At 40.5% G+C, this 17,861-nt stretch overlaps 1 protein-coding gene across 1 annotated transcript in view; it reads right to left on the reverse strand.

Annotated features, from left to right (window-relative positions):
• Nucleotides 1–1,744: 1,744 nt before the first annotated feature.
• sorbs2a (sorbin and SH3 domain containing 2a) overlaps nucleotides 1,745–17,861 on the reverse strand; it is a 58,881-nt gene continuing 42,764 nt past the window's right edge. The window contains exons 17-29 of the mRNA XM_088008708.1: nucleotides 17,664–17,839; nucleotides 15,529–17,346; nucleotides 13,759–13,838; nucleotides 12,735–12,832; nucleotides 12,238–12,352; nucleotides 12,021–12,149; nucleotides 11,723–11,911; nucleotides 9,679–10,683; nucleotides 8,737–9,204; nucleotides 7,630–7,710; nucleotides 7,339–7,376; nucleotides 6,732–6,838; nucleotides 1,745–5,341 (exon numbers count right to left, since the gene is read on the reverse strand). Of these exons, the coding sequence (XP_087864834.1) occupies nucleotides 5,280–5,341; nucleotides 6,732–6,838; nucleotides 7,339–7,376; nucleotides 7,630–7,710; nucleotides 8,737–9,204; nucleotides 9,679–10,683; nucleotides 11,723–11,911; nucleotides 12,021–12,149; nucleotides 12,238–12,352; nucleotides 12,735–12,832; nucleotides 13,759–13,838; nucleotides 15,529–17,346; nucleotides 17,664–17,839 (4,366 nt within the window). The 3' untranslated portion in view covers nucleotides 1,745–5,279. The remainder of the gene's footprint in view (nucleotides 5,342–6,731; nucleotides 6,839–7,338; nucleotides 7,377–7,629; nucleotides 7,711–8,736; nucleotides 9,205–9,678; nucleotides 10,684–11,722; nucleotides 11,912–12,020; nucleotides 12,150–12,237; nucleotides 12,353–12,734; nucleotides 12,833–13,758; nucleotides 13,839–15,528; nucleotides 17,347–17,663; nucleotides 17,840–17,861) is intronic.

Below are 17,861 nucleotides of genomic sequence, written 5' to 3' on the forward strand. Positions count from 1 at the left end.
TAAACAAACAATAATCCACCTCAGATCTGCAGACGTGTCCATGTGAAAGAAACAACGTGACATTTCTAAAGAATGCAGCATCTGCACAAAGATCTGAACATATTTTCAAAATATTTTTGGTGCTAATTGCTTTATTTATTTGAATTCTTTGGATGAGAATATTAATAAAAGTCACAGAGTGGAATAATCTAACCTCCCTGTCTTGCTCCTTCACCACACCATAACACACTTATTCAAGTTTCAAAACTTTGCTGAAATCTGTTTACTGCATGTTGAGACGCCTCACAGTTCACACAGACTGCAAGAGAGCAAGACAGGCAGATAACAGGAAGGCTGACCTGAGGATGGCAGAGCTACGGTTTGATCTTTCTGAGCTTTTCAAAGGTTTACTCTGGAAGGTCCTGGATTTGGAAACGTTGCCAGCAATTTGAGAATGTCAAAGTTAAAATAAGGATCTAGACTCTACAGGGAATACACATGGATATTAATGTTTAAACACCAATATGAACAGGATGGAAACGTCCAGCAGTCATGTTCAGTGAAATAATTGGACAGTTTCTGTGTCCAACAGACAAAACTAAAATATTATTGTTGGGTCATAAAGACTGTTGTTATATTTGGAGGAAAAAGAGAAAAGCTCACAAGCCTGATAACATCCTAACTGTGAACTATGGAGATGGCAGCATCATGATGCATCGGTGTTTTACATTGGAGGGACTGGTGGAATTCATGAAATAGATTCACGAGGAATAAAATGATGTGGGAATAGAAGCAACACTTCAGATATTAGTCAGGAAATTAAACGGAGGTATTATGCAAAATAAAAGTTTGGGAGCTTTACATTGTCTTATAAAGTTAATACCTCACCAAAATCATACCTGGAGAGTTGATTTGATTCTTTCATGCATATTTGAGAAATCCTTTAATCTCCCATGGCAACCATTAAGGACTGGAAGAAAAGCTTGGCCTCACCAGTCAATCTGCCGCCTCACAGATCAGCCCTCCCTGCAGCGCCCCCTCTCAGCTCCTCCAGGTAGGAGTAACTAGAAAAACACCTGGTGGAACTGCTTTTCTGCACTACTTCTCAGTAAAACACTCATAAGAAAGGCTAATGGAGATACATTGTTGTCATGACGAACTGAAGGGGGCGTGTCCAAAAGAGCGGGAGACAGAGGCCCAATTTCAAGGCGTTAAAATGCAAAGTCAAAAATTTCACATTCACATTTCAAATCACATTTGACACATTTTTACAACTGAAGGTAACGTAGTTACCTGATTGTGCTATAGAATGGCATTATGTTCCTTGAAAATAGATGGTACTGCCTCTTTAAAGCATTTGCACAGATGAAAAATGACTGTAGGCATACTCATAACCTTTAACCCAAGTCAAGCATTTTATGGAAATAAAACTTCTGAATTTAGAAGATTAAAACTATTTTGATAGTTAACTACCTGAAAATGAGAAATTTTGTCTTACGGCAGTTATGGGTTGTTGTGTATTGTTTTTAGTCCATGATAAATCTGCTTTAAATTGTACCATGTACATTATATATAAAATAAAGGATCTGGATCTTAGATGTGACATAGATAAGGAAACGTCCTGATGACGGGATAACATTCACTCTAAACATCCAGCTTAAAACTAATTATCAGTCAGCTTCTCCAAATGTTTCATCAATATAGTTTTTCCTGATCATTATAAAAAGATCAGATCAATACTGAAAATAACTCAATTAAACTCAAATTAGGCCTTGAAAAATGTCGTTTTATTCATTCGGGGTTAAATATCACTAGCCAGCTTAATCTTCATGTCTAAAAGACCAAGATACAGCAAGCTACTGTGTGAAGATAACACCAGCTTTTTGATGCAAAGTAACAAAACAAAGGTAATTTGCACCACAGGATTTTAACACATCACCTAGCAACAGTACTAGGCTTTTAAAACGTGCTTACCAAAAAAAGCTTCCTCTTTAGTTTACTGGTAAACACAACCTTTAGATATGCAAAACTGTATTAAATTGAGCAAATGTTTATCAGATCATATTTGTGTCTATAAGGACCAGCTTTTATAAATCAGTACTCATTAAATACTCTGCTTTCTTTTCAGTCAGCAAAACAGCAAAAAAGCTGATTTATCAAGCTAACCGGTGAAAATGGTGTCATTTATCATCTGGATTTTATCAGCACTTAAAGCTCAAACGATCATCCAGATGTGCTACAATATTGTAGAAATACTTAAATTAAGCATCATATACAATTTAATATTTTATTACATCTGAAAACACCAGAAATTAATGTGTCTGGAGCGGAAATCTGTTCTGCTCTTATCAAAGGTAAACAGGAGGCCTAAACACTGAAGACTGTATCTTCTCAGCACGCTATCATATTTCTACGTTTTCTACACTACATACGCATAAATTATTTTTTGCATCACAGAAGAGGTTTACATGTACATGGCTATTAAAGTAGGGAGTCATAAATAAGGCAGGAATCCCCACCTTAGCGTAACCTACAGGAACTTGAACATCAAAACCTCCTTGACTCTATTTAAATACATCTGTTTAAAATTGCATTCGATTTGCCTCAGAAGTCAGGTATGTGAACGGCGACATACTGGAGTCGAACACATTCTTGTCAGAAAACAGTTTTTTGCTTATTGTTATAGTGCTAGCTATTAGCAACACAAGCTAATGATTTTCTTGCAGTTGTTTGGGGTCAAACATTAAAGGAACAGGCTAACAAAGGCCAGTCGTGCATGTTGACTCATTTTGAGTTTGTTCACCCTCGACTGCTGATCAGTCAGACATCATGCGATATAGCTAACTGCTAACAGGTTGCAGGAATAAAAGTTACAGTTGTTACAGCTGAATGAACACCAAAAACTAGACATTCTCAGTCTCAGTGACATGTTTGAAGATCATAAACATTAAACTGTAATGTCAGGTATGCTTGCAGTTTATTCAGGAAGCCTTACAATGTCTGTTGACAATAAAAAGGTTGAACTAGTTACAACCAAGTGGCTGTTTGATCCTTTTGAACTGGATTCAGAATAATTGGCAGCTTTTTGAAAATCTCAGAATTAAGGTTCAGGTGAGTATTCTGTCACTGTTTGTAGCTGGAAGAACTGTTGGTTACTAATTGAAGATGCTAACTACAGCTTAAAAACAGTCACCAAATCATGTTGTCACAGTTTCCGATGTCTGTGACAGCAAGAACGCCATCACAAGAAATACATTTATAATGAATAATTCATTTGTTCATGACAGTTTTTACAGTACTGTGGTGCTTCTGGTTTAAAGCAGGACTTCTAATCTAAAGCCAATCCAACGTAGAGCCACAGATCCAGTTTAAACTGCTGATCTACCACCAAAAATGTCTCTGAACTAAAAATAGCCATCAGTCTGCATTTGTTTTCTTTGACTGTGTGTGTATTAATCTATTGGTTGAATCACTAATTCAAATACCAAAAAGACGAACAAGTCAGTCTAAAAAATATGCTATGACATTGGGAATCAAAGATAAAGGACATTATCCACCAATAAGTCTATGTCACAAGCCCTTAATGTTTTAGAAATTCTTATATCGTTCAGATGCTGGAATAAGGAACAAATCTGGATATTTTTCCATATTTAATATGTGCAGTTTTGTTTCCAGATTTATTCAGATTTTTAAAAATCCTTGAACCCTTTTAATGAGGCACAAACTATTGCAAGAAAACTTTTTATTCCAACAACTTTGACTATGTTTTATAAACCTGACTTGAAAACCATGAGAATTTTGACCACAGTTGACGATCTATTCAATTTTCCCGACTCCGACTTTAGGGAAATTCTGACTTCTGAGTACAAATCGAACGAACCACACAAGTCACACCTACAGATGAAAGACAAAGACATGAGAAAAAAAAAGAGAAGGAACCAAATGTGATGGTGGGTGAAAAACAGCTGAGTTTATAAAGCATGTGGATGCTGGCTGGAGTGCAGCTCTCATACAAAAGGCTTACAAAAAACACAACAAACAAACACAAAGTGTTCTCACACCCGCTGGCGAAGTGAATGGGGAGGAGTGATGTGAAGGACGACGATGAATAACATATCTTAAGGTGCTTTAACAATGGTTTTTGTTGTCAGTGTCCATCTGTTGTGAAATGATAAATGAGGAATAAGATAAACGACAAAAACAAACAAGTGGTGTTCACTTCGCGTGACAGCTTAGCTAAGATAGAAAATGGCAAATATTCCATATAATATGCACACATGAACAGTGATACTACTACTCACTCTGACAGCAACACATACGTGATCTCATCCTGCATCTTCAAATAAAATCCATATTAGAAATGTGATAATTCATTGTATTCCACCCAGCATCAACAATCCAACTGCACAATGGTCCTTGAAAATGAAAGAACCATGCTTTAAACATCAGATGTTAAAAAATGTCTTCTACAAAAAAAAGAAAACAATATCACGTTCATCATCTCATAGCACAATCTGATCAACAGTTCGTCTTCTAATAAATACCTAAAAAGGTAAACAACCTTCCTGCCAACATTTTCCAGACTGCCTCCTGAAGTGCTGCAGTCTGAGGAGCCACTGTCATAAATCTGAAGGGGGAAAATGAAAGGAAGCACACAAGCTTGTGTGGAGATAAAGTTAAAGTGCATCAACGCTATGGTGGAAAATGTTCAAAACAAAAACCAACAGCTTGAAAATGTTTTGTGATTTATGCTGGGAGCCTCGGCGGTAAACTAAACCCCTACATACCTGATAGTGTGGTATTTGCACAGCCTATAGTAAATGTGAAATGTTTGTTAAAATCCCCAAAATACAAGTCTAACACAATACTGCTTTCTTAACACTTTCTGCACTTCATTTTCTCAGGGATTTCTGTAAGTGAACATGGAAATAAACTGCTGAAGTAAGGGCAGTCAGAGTACCAGGATCAGCTGGTACTCTGACTGCCCTTAAAACGGCTCAAATAGAGAGGAAAGTGTTTCTGCGGTCTTTTGATATCCTTCCTCCCGTCATCAAACATTAAAGGAGCACATATTTTGAGTGTCCATAATAGAAAAATAAGGGTAAAAAGAGAAGATTAAAAAAACAGCATTATCTTGTAGAAGTCTTTCATTAAAGATGGCTAGTTGAAGCTAAGATTCTGTCTGCAAAGTCTGCTGCAGCCTCAGGTCTCTGCTGACATCCTGTGGCGGGGCTGTGCTGCTGACGGCCATGAACGTGTCACAGAAGGGGGCGGGGCCACAGTGGAGTCTGGAATCATCATTATAGCTGCTTCACGTAGTTTCCTGGGAAGGTTCCGAAGAGCTTGCTCCTTCGAGACGTCCCTTTATAAACAAAACAACCAAAGGAGGCGGTCAGATCGAAACCAGTGGCTGCAGCAGGAGCAGGAGGGACATCATACACTAACATATCTCCTCATATGACACTTTTCTATCAGCTAAGCATAAGTGGCGAACGTTAGAAACAGCAGCATCCGAGAAGCAGGGAGGATTTCTGACACGAAGCAAACAGTTTATCAAACAGAAGCAACAAAAGCAACTCGGTGATCAAAGGTGTCATAGAGGTGATATGCTCTGGACATTAATACAGCAACTCCACACCCTACCATCACTTTCTTTTTTAAGCAGAGAATGTAACTGGAAATCTTTTCCCACATTTAGTGCCACAAATATTTTACACAATTTAAAATTATATATACGATGTAAATTGTATAAGCGTGCATGACCTTAAATATGTTGTTAAACAAATTTTGATTCATTTTTACTTGAGTTCTCAGACCAATATATGAGGTTTCTGATACAGAGAAACAGTGCTGAACTGACTTAAACACATTTCCTTTTTTCATAAACATACTGAATTACAAATTTATATGATAACTTTGCACCAGTACAGCTCATTTAAATAAACCAATACCTTTGTAACATGATCAAACATGTTACAAAGGTGCTACAACTTTTATTTGTTCAGTCAGTGCAATTAAGAGTAGAACAGCCAATGTGAAATAAATAATAAAGAAACTGGTTGACTACGTTCACAAACCGTCTTTCAAGTTGTTCAGTAAGTGCAATTAGGAATTGGAAATATAATGTGAAATAAGTAATAAAGCGGTCATGTTTTTGTAGTGTGGGAAGCAGCTGAACAGAGCCCAGACAACCACAGGGACATACAAGCACACGCCATGCAGACACAGTCTGGGCTGGGGTTTGAATCCAGGACCTCCATGCTACAAAGCAACAGTGCCACCAACTGGCCAATCGATGCACGTGAACCTCTCAGACGCAAGGGGAATATTAGTAGATAATAAAGGTCACATACGCAATAAGGTAAAGTATACATCTGGACAAAACAGACAATGTCCCGACCTTTTTCTTCCACTTTAGTAATTAAATGTATAAAGTTATTTCATATCCTCTGACAGATTTTGCAAATAAAGATGACTGTTACATTGAAAAAATCTACACATATCTAATAATTCCTTCCTGCATTCTTTCATGAATTTTTCTATTGATGAGTTGATCAGTTTGTCTTTCACCTCTGAGATGTTCTGAGAGACTCACTGTGTATTTATCTTCAGGACAAAAGACAAAAGGGGCACACTGGTTGCCATATTCAGAAACCACACCTTTTGTTACCTTTGTTTTTTTTTACAAACTGATGAAACTTCTAAGAACATAGGTGCTGCTGTGAGTTTTGATAGACAACACTGAAACATACCAACAAACCAGCCGTCGTCACATTTCTCCATGACGTCCACGACGTCTCCCTCCTTCAGCTCCAGCTCGTCCTCGTTGCGAGGCATGTAGTTGTACAGAGCCTGGTACCTGTGTTTAAACACTCATGTCAGAAACACAGCACATGATGCATCATGCAGCTCACTGCTATTGATGTGCGTTACTACTGTTTCATTTTTTAGCATATATTACTATTATTCTCTATATTAATCTTAGCTTCCTGTTTAGATGCTACAGAAATTAGCTTAGAAAAATAGCTTGAAGTTCATGTTCACATTTTGTCACTCTGCAGCCACAAACCTTCATTTAGTTTTATTAGGATTTTATGTGAGATTTATTTTTATTTTTAATTAAATTGCGATTAAAAGAAGTTGAAAACCATGTGAAAGTTTTCATTTCACTTCTGCTGTACAATTTGAAAATACTTGGTGTTTGTCTATCACATGAAATCCTAATAAAATAAATTCAAGTCTGTTTCTGTTAAATACTTTTCCAAGGCAACAAGAGTTTTAATGGATAGGAGAAATTATTAACTTAAAAATGAGATAATTTTGAATTTATTTACAGTAGTAACACCAAGTAGTACTTACGGGTCTCCTCCACCATGGAGTGCATCCTGTACCAACCGCTGAGTTAGAGGGAGAAAGAAAGACACAATTAAATTCAAATATGGTTTTATGTGCATCCTGTGAGTTTTCAGTCATGAAACAAGCATTTTATAACCAGATACTAAAAGTTGCAGTCTTAACATAAACCTTGACGCTGTATTTAACTAAACAGCATAAATATGACAAGCTCAGTCTTAATCAGTCATAAATAACGAGGTGATTATGTTGCTTTCCTGCACAGAAACAAGAGCAGTGGGTTTACAGTCCCCCTACCCTTCGACCTCTAACTGGCGACAGATAGGACCTCCTGGACAAGATGGGGCTACGTGGGGGTTTACCGCCAACAACTGGATCCTGCTTAATGGGCAGAAAGACCAGAGGCAACACACCTATAAGCTCCAACACAGAGGAGGTCAGCAACCTTGGCGATGAGCTGAGCAAGCAGGGTGAGATTCTTAACGACATGCTGATGTAAACAAAAACCGGTCTAATCAAAGCCACTTTCACAGACCCACGCAGGAACATTATAGCATTCTTTCTGCTATTTTGGGTTAATACATCAGGCAAGTTAGTATTTACAGCTCGATCGAGGAAAATTGAAAAATTGTAGAGAATCTCGTAATAAAACCAACAGCCCGAAACTCTAACACACTCAATTCAAAGCTGCAGTACATAACTTTGATAAGAAAAAAAAAAAAAAATATATATATATATATATATATATTTGCTGAAACTGTCACTATGTCATGACAGCTTGGTATGAGAATCTGTGAACATAATTGAGTTCCTCTGCCTTTTCCCAGTGCTAACTAGAAACAACCAATCAGAGCCAGGAGGCGGGTCTTAATGCTGTCAATCACAAACTTACTCTCTATTACGCTGCAGCTAACTGAGCCTGTCGTGAGTGCTAAGTCTAGCTAGCATGGCAACCGATGACAGTGGATAAATGGTTTCTCAGCCATTAACACATTTAGCAGTGAGTACATGAGTATGATAGACAGCACAAAGACCCTCCTCACAGCTCTGACTGGTTGCTTTTTGTCAGAAGCGGTGCACTTCTTCAGACAGTGATTGAATGTCAGAGAGGAGATCAATCTTTTCATAGATGTGTCACAACATGGTGACAGTTTTAACAAATGTAAAAAAAAAGTCTTTAATTTTTTTAAATAAAAGTTACATACTACAGCTTTAACTAATAAATTACACAAAAACAAAGATGTAATATTTTTTTTAACATTTTTCCCAAATTTGTTGGAGTCCATATCCAACCAAAGAGAAAAATGTGCTTTATTCAAACCAAAAAACTACAGCTAAGCAAAGATTCTGTTAGAAGAGGGATGAGGTTGCTTCATAATCTTCATCTCTACATTCCAGAGTTACCTTCACTTTGGGGGACCTACGGCCTGTGTGCGATACAACAGGGGCAGTGTTGGGGGAGTGGGGACTAGAGAGAGGAGGAGAGGCAGTTTTAGGGGGAGACGGGGCAGGGGGAGGGAAAACTGACTCTGAGACAGGGCAGGACGTAACTGGGCTGGGTGGACAGGGAGAAGTGGAGGTCTGGGAGACAGGAACAACTGCAGAGGGGTCCGAAAGGTGAGAGGGAGGAGAGGGAACAGACGGGCAGCAGGAGACTGCAGGAGGTCCACAGGTTGTCAGGTGAGGGAGGCATGGGGGGGAGTGAGGAAGGACAGGGGAAAAGGAGGAGTCATGTTGTTGGGATCGGGAAGATGTGGAGGAGGCAGGGATTACAGAAGGAGGGAGAGTGGATGCTGGGGGGCATGAGGTGAGGAAGGGAAGGCGGTCAGAGTGAGGTAACTGTGATGAGGAGGAGGAAGAAGAGGTTTCAGCCTACGGGAACAAAAACACAGGTAAAGATACCAGAGCCACCAGAAATCGGCTTTTCAAATACTTTAATAAACCCCAGAAAGAACATGGAAGGAAGGAAGATGAGCACATCAGAGTCCCAAATCTGACCAATTAAATGTTGAATTTCTTTGCAAACCTTTTGGTTTTTCTGGTAGCAGCTGTTAATTAAAGGGATCCAATCTGGATTCAATAATGTCTGATGTTTGAAAAATGGACTTAAAACAAACTTTGACTCTGTAATTTAACACCTTGAAATTGTGCCTCTGTTTCTATAAGAAACTCCTGCTCTTTCTGAAACTACCTTCAGGAAGTCATTACAACATGGCTCCTCTGCTAACGATTTAACAACATTGTCATATCCTCATTTGGAAGTTTCTGTGGATGTAGATTTTTTTTCACTTCAATGTTCCTTCCAGGGGCCTAGTGAACCTGCAGACTGCTCACACCATGCTCTACCTGTGGACTTATCCGCTCATTTAACTCTCTAATGTTCTCCTCTTTGTCTGTCATGTCTTCGTCTTCTTCCTCTATGAATAACTCTGTGCATGTGTGTCCTTGTTCTGACGGTGGCCTGTGAGGAACAAACAGCTCCTCATTTACTGATACTGGCTGCTCTTCAATGAAAACAGAAAGTGGCTTCATGCTTAAAGGTTCATCAAATTGCGGTTTTAGGTGAACAGTGCCAGGTGAGTCACCAGCTGCTGCTGGAGGACTGGGTTGTTGGACATTGTTCTGAAACCATCTGCTCTGAGATTCACCATTCAATTTGGCACATATGAACTCTACTGAAGGCTTTTTTGAAATGTCAGTGTCATCTGCACTGAACTCATCTGGAACCGCTGACAGCAGCTCATCATAAGGGTCTCTAACGTGCAGCTCAATGTCGGGCAGTTTGCAGCTTTCATGCGCAGGAGCAGACGGTTGTTGCTCTGGGAGATGTGAGGGAAATGTTCCTGTCACTGACTTGGTGCAGGTCAAAGGTTGAGGCCTAGTAAAGCTTAAAGCATTGTCTGACTCAGAAACCTGTAGCTGCTTCCCGTTGTGCATCGATAAACAATCCGGCAGCACGGAGGTGAATGAGAAAGAGACAGGAGGAGGAAGAGGAGGAGGCAGTGGCGGTGAGGGCTGGGAGAGACGAAGAGCAGCTGGGGTGTGACCTAAACCCGCTCTCCTGTCAGAGCAAACAGGACTTCTGGAAGATGGCTGGTGTGAAAAGGAGAAACCTTTATGTGATGCAGTGGCTGAGGCTGAGGTCGGCTCCTGTGCCGTCAGGAGGGGGGCGAGGTCGGTGGGGAGAGGGGGTGGTGTGGGAGGTAAAGGAGTGGCTGTCAGTGAAGGGGTGGGGGTGGGAGCTGATGGGTCCAGTGTGAGCGAGAGCCACTCGCTGGTGATGGCCTGCAGGTCGAGCGTTCTCACAGAGGGTTGAGGGGAAGGAAGAGATGGAGGGAGGTGATAGAAGGACTCCATGAAGGTAAAAGTGAGAAAGAAAAGGATAGAGGTGAATATTACCAGTAGAAAACATGGCGTCAACTGTTCAGGGAGGAAAAGGACTTAATGGGAGGAAAGAAGCCAGATGTAAACTAGCACACAGTGCCTTGCTAAAGTATTCATACTCTGAGCTTTTTCCCTCATTTTGCTTCAACATGAACATAAATTGAAATGTATTTTCTTGAGATTGCCCATGTCCAGACAAACACAAAGTAGTCAATAACTCTTACATTTAAGTAATATTACACATTTCCACTTTTTAACGAGTAAAAATCTAATAGGCTTTTTATTTATCACAGAGTGGAGAGCGGCTACAGCCTATGTCTTTTAGACTTAGTAAAACCAACATTTCTAACAATTAATCTTTGAGCGCACCAGAGTGTGGACCAGTGGTGTTACTGCACCTGTAGCTCTGACCACGTGTCTCCAGGAAGGTCATACAGGAAGATAAAACTCAGTTTCATGTCACCTCCAACAGGTTTTCTTCAAGGATTTCCTTGATTTTAGCTCCATCCCTACTCCCACCAACATTAGCCAGCTTCTCCATCACCTGGCAAGAATGGAACCTTAAGGAAGAGCAGTTTTAACCTTCCCAAAGGTTGTGTGATTTTTAATGTTCTCTAACATTAGAAATCATGTTAGATCATCATTCTTAGAGCTAATTAAGCTCAAAGAAGAGCTTCAATAGACAATTTTTAACTCTGTTTTACTGAGTGGATGACTTATCTAGTCAGAGTATTGTGAAGGATATTGGTTGTACTGGATTTTCCTTCAGGGTAAAAAGAAGAATGATGAAAATAACTTTAAATGAGTAAAAATGTGAAAACTATGTATCATTTTCCTGTGCCACTTTATGTTAGTCTATCACATAAATCTGAAAATAATACACTGAAGTTTGTGTTTAAAACAAAATATGAAAATGTTCAAGGGGTATGAATACTTTTGCAATGCATTGTTTTATGAAAGAACTCAAAATGCTTCAGAAGGAGTAGTGCATCCCTCACGTTCTTACCTTGATGGGGGTGGAGCTTGGTGTCCGGCTGTAGGAATGCGGATCTACATGATGGGCGGAGCTCTTGGATGGAGAGTGCTTGACAATTTCAACATAGGAAACCGGAAAGATGCCTTGCTTGGTTGTTCCCGGAATCTTCCCCTCATACCAGTTCTGGTCCACCTGCCTGACGACTACAACTCTCTCCCCCTGCACAAACGCAACACGTTCAAAACACGACTGTTAATGTAAAACATAACAAAACATGAGTTGTAAAATTTTGCAAATCTCTAATCTGATCATATCACAGCAGAGCAACCTTTCTTAGTGACAGCTCCACGTTAGTGTCAGCGTTGAAGTTATAGCGTGCCACAGCCTCGCCAATCTCCCTGACCTGAGCTGGAGGAGGAGGACGGATAGGCTGATGCTTCTCTGACGACGGCATCTTCTATATGAGTGGCAAAATTTGGAGGAGATGTGTGACTGAAGCAATCAAGACAACATGAGAGAGGTGCACACAACAGGTGCAGATTTACCTCAACGTATGCGATGGGGAAGATGCCCACCCGGCCTCTGTGTTCGCCTTCGTACCAGTTGTTATCTATTTGCCTGATGATGTTGACCGGGTCGCCCTTTTTAAATGTCACCTCCCTGTAATACAGATGTCTCAGTGAAGTGTCGCTGCATGCACATCAAATCAAGAGGAAAGACATGAATGGAAAAGGAATTTTTAAAAATTGGTGACTTTTTTTGCACAGCCAGAAATGCATAATGAAGTAAAAATGAGAAGTGAAGACATCAGGTTTATTCGCACATGCATTAAAGAAATGCAAAATATTAATCTGAAGCCATCCAGATGTGGTTAGTTGTGATGACAGTAATCAAACTGGAAATCAGCAGATAATGTAAGCAAGAATCGAGTGAATGAAAAAATGTACTGGAGGAGTATCGTAGGTGGCAGGAAGTGAGGATGCAGCTGAAAACAAAATGAGTCGGCCTCTTTACGCTCACATGCTAAATGTATGATACTTACTTTGCTGTTTGTGCCTTAAAATCATAAATTGCTCTTGCAGGCTGTTTCTGATGGAGGAGAGAGAACAGAATAAGTTGTGTCATCTGTTTATGGGAGACCTGGAAGAAAGAGAGGCAACAGCCATCACCAGGTTTAACATGACACCCGTCTGACATCTACAATGTGTGAAAAAGCGTGAGTACTCGTTGAGCTTCTTCACATGTTTTGTCCCATCATAGCAAGGAATTTCAATGTTTTCAAATCTGAAAAGTGTGGGCCATATTTTCACTGTGGAATATTTGTGAACCAAGAAGAATACTAAACACCAAGGAATATTGACAAGTTAGGCATAACAGTTTAAAACGGTACACCAAACTTCGAATGCCTCACAGAGAACGGTTCAATCCATCATGTTAAAATGCAAAGAATATTTAGCAACTGCAAACATAGCTAAATGTAGCTGTCTATCTAAATTAAGAGAGTATTAATCAGAAAAGCCAAATGATAACTGGAGGAGCTGCAGAGATCTACAAGACTATACTACTATTAGTCCTGCACTCTGAACACCAGACCTTTCTGGAAGAGCTGAGAGGAAATAGACATATACATTTTCATTTGCAGTTTGTGAAAAGCCAGTAAGGAGACACAGAAAACACGTGAAACAAGCTGTTCTGACCAGGGCAGAAAGCACTGGGTGTGTCATGCTGTGGGAATGCTTGTCTGCAGCAGAGGCAAGGAAGCCTGTGATAAATGAATTGAAACACAGGGCAATTCTAGAAGCAAACCTGTCAGGAGCTGCTAAAGACAGGAGATTCAGACAGAGGTTTACCTTACAACTGGTCAACAATGAGATCCATGAAACAAGTCTGATCAAAACTGACTGAGGTTTTTGCAAAGATAAATGGACATTTTTTTTTTCTGAATGTGTAAAATGTGACAAAATGTAGAGAAGTTCAAGGGTATGAAGACTTTTCCACAAGACTGTATACTGCATGTCTATTCTATGCTGACATCTAAACACTAAAAACTGGTTTCAATGTTGTACCTCTTTGTCAGGAGTTGCTCTTCTGCTCTGTGGTGTGTGTCGATCATCCATGGTGGAATAACTCCTCGATACATCCTGGTCTGTGATGAAAAGAAACATCAATGTTCGAGAATTACAGCAGCAATCACTTCCATGTAACCTGAGTTTATTAGTGGGATCTGGAAAAAACACTGAATAACACAGAATGATGCCATTCCGATGGGCAACACAGGGATTGACAGCTTTGGTCAATAACAGGTGTATTTTATTTCCATCACACACAGGGAATAAAACAAAGTGAGCGAAATTAAACACAACATGGCACAAATGAGACACATGCAATCCTACAAACACAAGATGAAACCAGGGGAGTACAGGTCAGCAGAAACATGAGCAAATCAAAAATAGACATACAAGCAAATGGCTTAAAGAAAGACAATGATTTTGCAATGAAATCATAAAATAATTATGAATAAGAACATGGCTACCAAATAATAATCTGTCTAAAAAACAAATCAGAAAATGTTTGTTTACATTGATACACAACACTGTTTACCAAAAAACTGAGTCTGTCACACAGCAGACATGAGAACCTGCTAAAAACTGATCTTGTCATTGAAGAAAAGTCAATTTATTGTACAAACAAATAAATCTGGAGCGATCTAACAATATCTCAAGACAAATTTTGAATTATTAATATTGTTGGTTGTAAAGACTTTGGGATTTTGGGAAACAGAGTTGGATCCAGAATAATATACAGTAAATTCTCAAATATTTGCTGTTCAGCATTGTAAATTCAGTTTTGTTAATAACATAACAAAGTAAATTTCTTGCAGTGGAACCACCTTTAGGATTCTAACAACATTTTGTTCTCACTTTAACTACATACCAAGCAGAGTTACAACTCTCAAACTTGTTCAAAGACCACTATTTATCTTTACCAGCATAACTTCAATATGAAACATTTGCAAAAATATTTAGGTTTTTTGAAAAACTGAAATGTACCAACAGCAGATAAGAAATATTTAACTTAATAATTCACAGCAAAAATGTATACATCTGAAGAATACAGAAAATGAAAGTATTGAACATGGCTGTGGACCAACGAAGTGACAAAATCTTCAAGTTGAAGCACAACTGAATGAGACATGGCTGGGAGAATAGACATAGGCTGGTTTCAGGATGAAAGTACAGCAAGGTTTTAAAAGTTCTGGTTTCAAAATCTACAAATATTTTTCTTCACAGTGAGCGTTCATACAATTTAAAGTTCCATTAATGGGATAGCAAGGACAATACTGAAGCAACTTTTCTGTAGCTGTTTGATTCTGAGATTAGCATATCTAATCAGCTGGTTAAGATAACTGCATTTTCTCAGTGCGAGAAATTTGCGTGGAAATATTATTAGTGATGTAAAAACATTGTGAGGAAGCTAAAGCAGTGCTACCCATCATTATTATTAGAATACTGCTGTTTTCAAGATACAGCTGGGTTGCTGTAGCAGCAGGACTGTTATCAGCTACAGGCTGACCATCAGAGAAGATAGCCCTAATAACTAGCAAGCCAATATAAGACTATTCTAGTTGTGTTGAAGTATAAAGGAAAAACAACCACTAGGTTTTTTTTTTTCTGTTTTGCTTTAGGGTATTTATCAAATAATCAAACTGACAATAGATAAATGGTACAGCTAACATTTATATTTCTTATGCCAACTTCGTAGATAGTGCTTATATCTAATGACAGTATACAGTGCTGAACACTACATATTTGAAGTAGTATGGATATGATCTCCACCTGAATAACAAAGACCATTTCCGTTGCCTTGCTCTTCCCCATATTCATTATTGTTTGAGGTCTCCAAATGTCGTCCATAGCAGGCACTGACTGGTGACTGCAACCTCGGTGACTGTAGGCTTGGCGTGGATGGTTCTCCTCTGTGTGAAGCATACCCAGTCGGGCTTCCATCTGGGTAAACAGATGTAGAGGAGTGACTCCCATGCCAGCAACCCCTCCGCCCTCGCAAAGAGGAGCTTCTTTCAGGCACACTTGGCAACAGTTCAGCCAGGATTCGCCTCAAAATACTATCATCAGGTGGCCTAGAGCTTCTGTGGCCTCTCTCTGCTTGAATGTGCTCATAAATGTCTCTCAAGGCTGCATCAAGTGCTTCATAAATGGCCTGTTTGGACTTGGGTCTGCTACCTCGTCCTCCTCCACCACTGCTTCTTCTCGAGGTAGGTGGTGAGCCCTTTTTCCTGCGGAAAGGCACTGGACTGACCAAGAAGGCCAGCTTGGACATTGCTTGCTGAGACTGTGAGCCCTGAATTTGGAAATGGCTGTTGCGGCTCTGCTGTCTCTGGTTCTCTTGTCGTGCTCGCTCTCTCTCATGGCGAAGCATGGTCGTAAAACGAGTGTATGAGGCTGGGCAGCGGCCCTTGCAAGTGCTGATGAGGTGGCGGTGTTGGTAGCCCTGGCTCTGGCCTAGACTTTGGTGACCTTGATGATGATGGTGGTGATGGTGGTGGTGACGAAGGTGGTGGTGGTGGTGGATGGTGGACGATCCATACAAGCTTTCAGAAGAAGTTAGGGAACAATGGTCAAAATCACTCTCACTGCAAAATGAGGAACCCTCCACCTGGATGAAGTCACTGAGGTCAGATGCGATGGCGTCTTGTTCACTATCAGAATAGTCAGGATTTGCTTGTGGGCCTTGAGGAACAGGAGGAGCCGAAAATGATTGCCCGCGTCCGGGCTCAGGTCCAACACGAGGTTGTCCCTCCGGTGGGCTACGAGGTATGTGATCCATGCTGTGACGTACAGTCCTGTTGTTGCTATTGGGATCTTCCTCTAGTAATGACTCAATGGAAAAACGGCGTTTTGGAAAACTGGGAGTCATGCCACCCCCGCTGCTAGCACGAGATGACGAACCGCCCGGTGTTGTTGTGCCTGAAGGTACCTCACCATCACCCAAGTTAGGCATGGATTTGGACTTCTGAATTAGACGCTCATATTCGGAAATGCGGTTTGGCACCATGTCCCTTGGCACTTCCACACCCCAGGAGGGTGTCCAAGGAGAAAGGCGATGGCGATGCAGATGAGGCTGGCGCTCTAGTTCCAGAATGCGAGCACGGACGGAACGGATTACTTCAGAAGGGATGAGCTGAGCTCGGTCAATCTGGTGCATTTTACGATAGAGCTGGAGGAAACCTGGAGAATCGTGCGCACGTCGCCGATGGAGAGGGGGCAGTGAATGAGTAGAGGACGATACCGTAGGAATGTTCCCATCACACACCAGCGACCCAGCGCTTTCTGAGCGAGTGGCATTTTGGCCACCAGAACCAGAATGTCCGTCGTTAAGCAAGTCATCGCAACTGCGGGATTTGAGTTTGCCAGAGGAGGGTGGTGCTTCCTCTGAACTGCTCCATGTTTTATCATCCTGGCTGTTTGCCTGCCAGTTGTTTGTGCAGAAGACAGACTGTTTTGAGGAAGAGCTGCCTTCCTGGCTGGCATCCTCGTGGCAATGATCAGAGTCAGAAAGGAGAGGAGGGAGAGAGGTACTCTCATAAGGACCTGGGGTGCTTATACTGTTTGAAAACATGTTGCATGCGTCCCCACCTTTTAGATGTCCCATCAGAGCAGCATGGTAAAAGAGAAGAATGAGGAAAGATGGTTAAGCAGGAATAGCCAGAAACAGGGAGAAGGCTCAGGGAAAAATTAAATAATTAAGGAAGAAAAAGTGGAAAATATTTTTTTTAGATTCATTTTTCTTATTCAGATTTCCAGCTCACAAAAGTATCAGAAGAAAACAGAAGAAAATGTTTCTGTAATTTGAAATATTAAACATGTGTATGTGAAAGAAAGAAGAAGAAAGACACCAATAGAGAAAACAAAATTGTAAGGCAAAAACATGATGCTTCAATGAAAAGGAATACCTTTGGCTCTGGAGGGTGAGGAAGGTGAGGAACGTATGACAGGTTTCTTTAGGCTGCTGCTGGATCTGTAGGCATCCACTGGTCTAGGGGAAGTTGCAGCTCTGCTCTGGGACTGGGCATTCACTTGTGAACTTGATGGCTCAGACTTCCTTCTTTTCCTGTAGTCGCTGGCAGCACTGCAACACAAACATCGATGGC

This window comes from Poecilia mexicana, unplaced genomic scaffold, assembly GCF_051168715.1.
Source record: "Poecilia mexicana isolate PSO_F unplaced genomic scaffold, ASM5116871v1 scaffold_2, whole genome shotgun sequence".
Classification (NCBI taxonomy): Eukaryota; Metazoa; Chordata; class Actinopteri; order Cyprinodontiformes; family Poeciliidae; genus Poecilia; species Poecilia mexicana.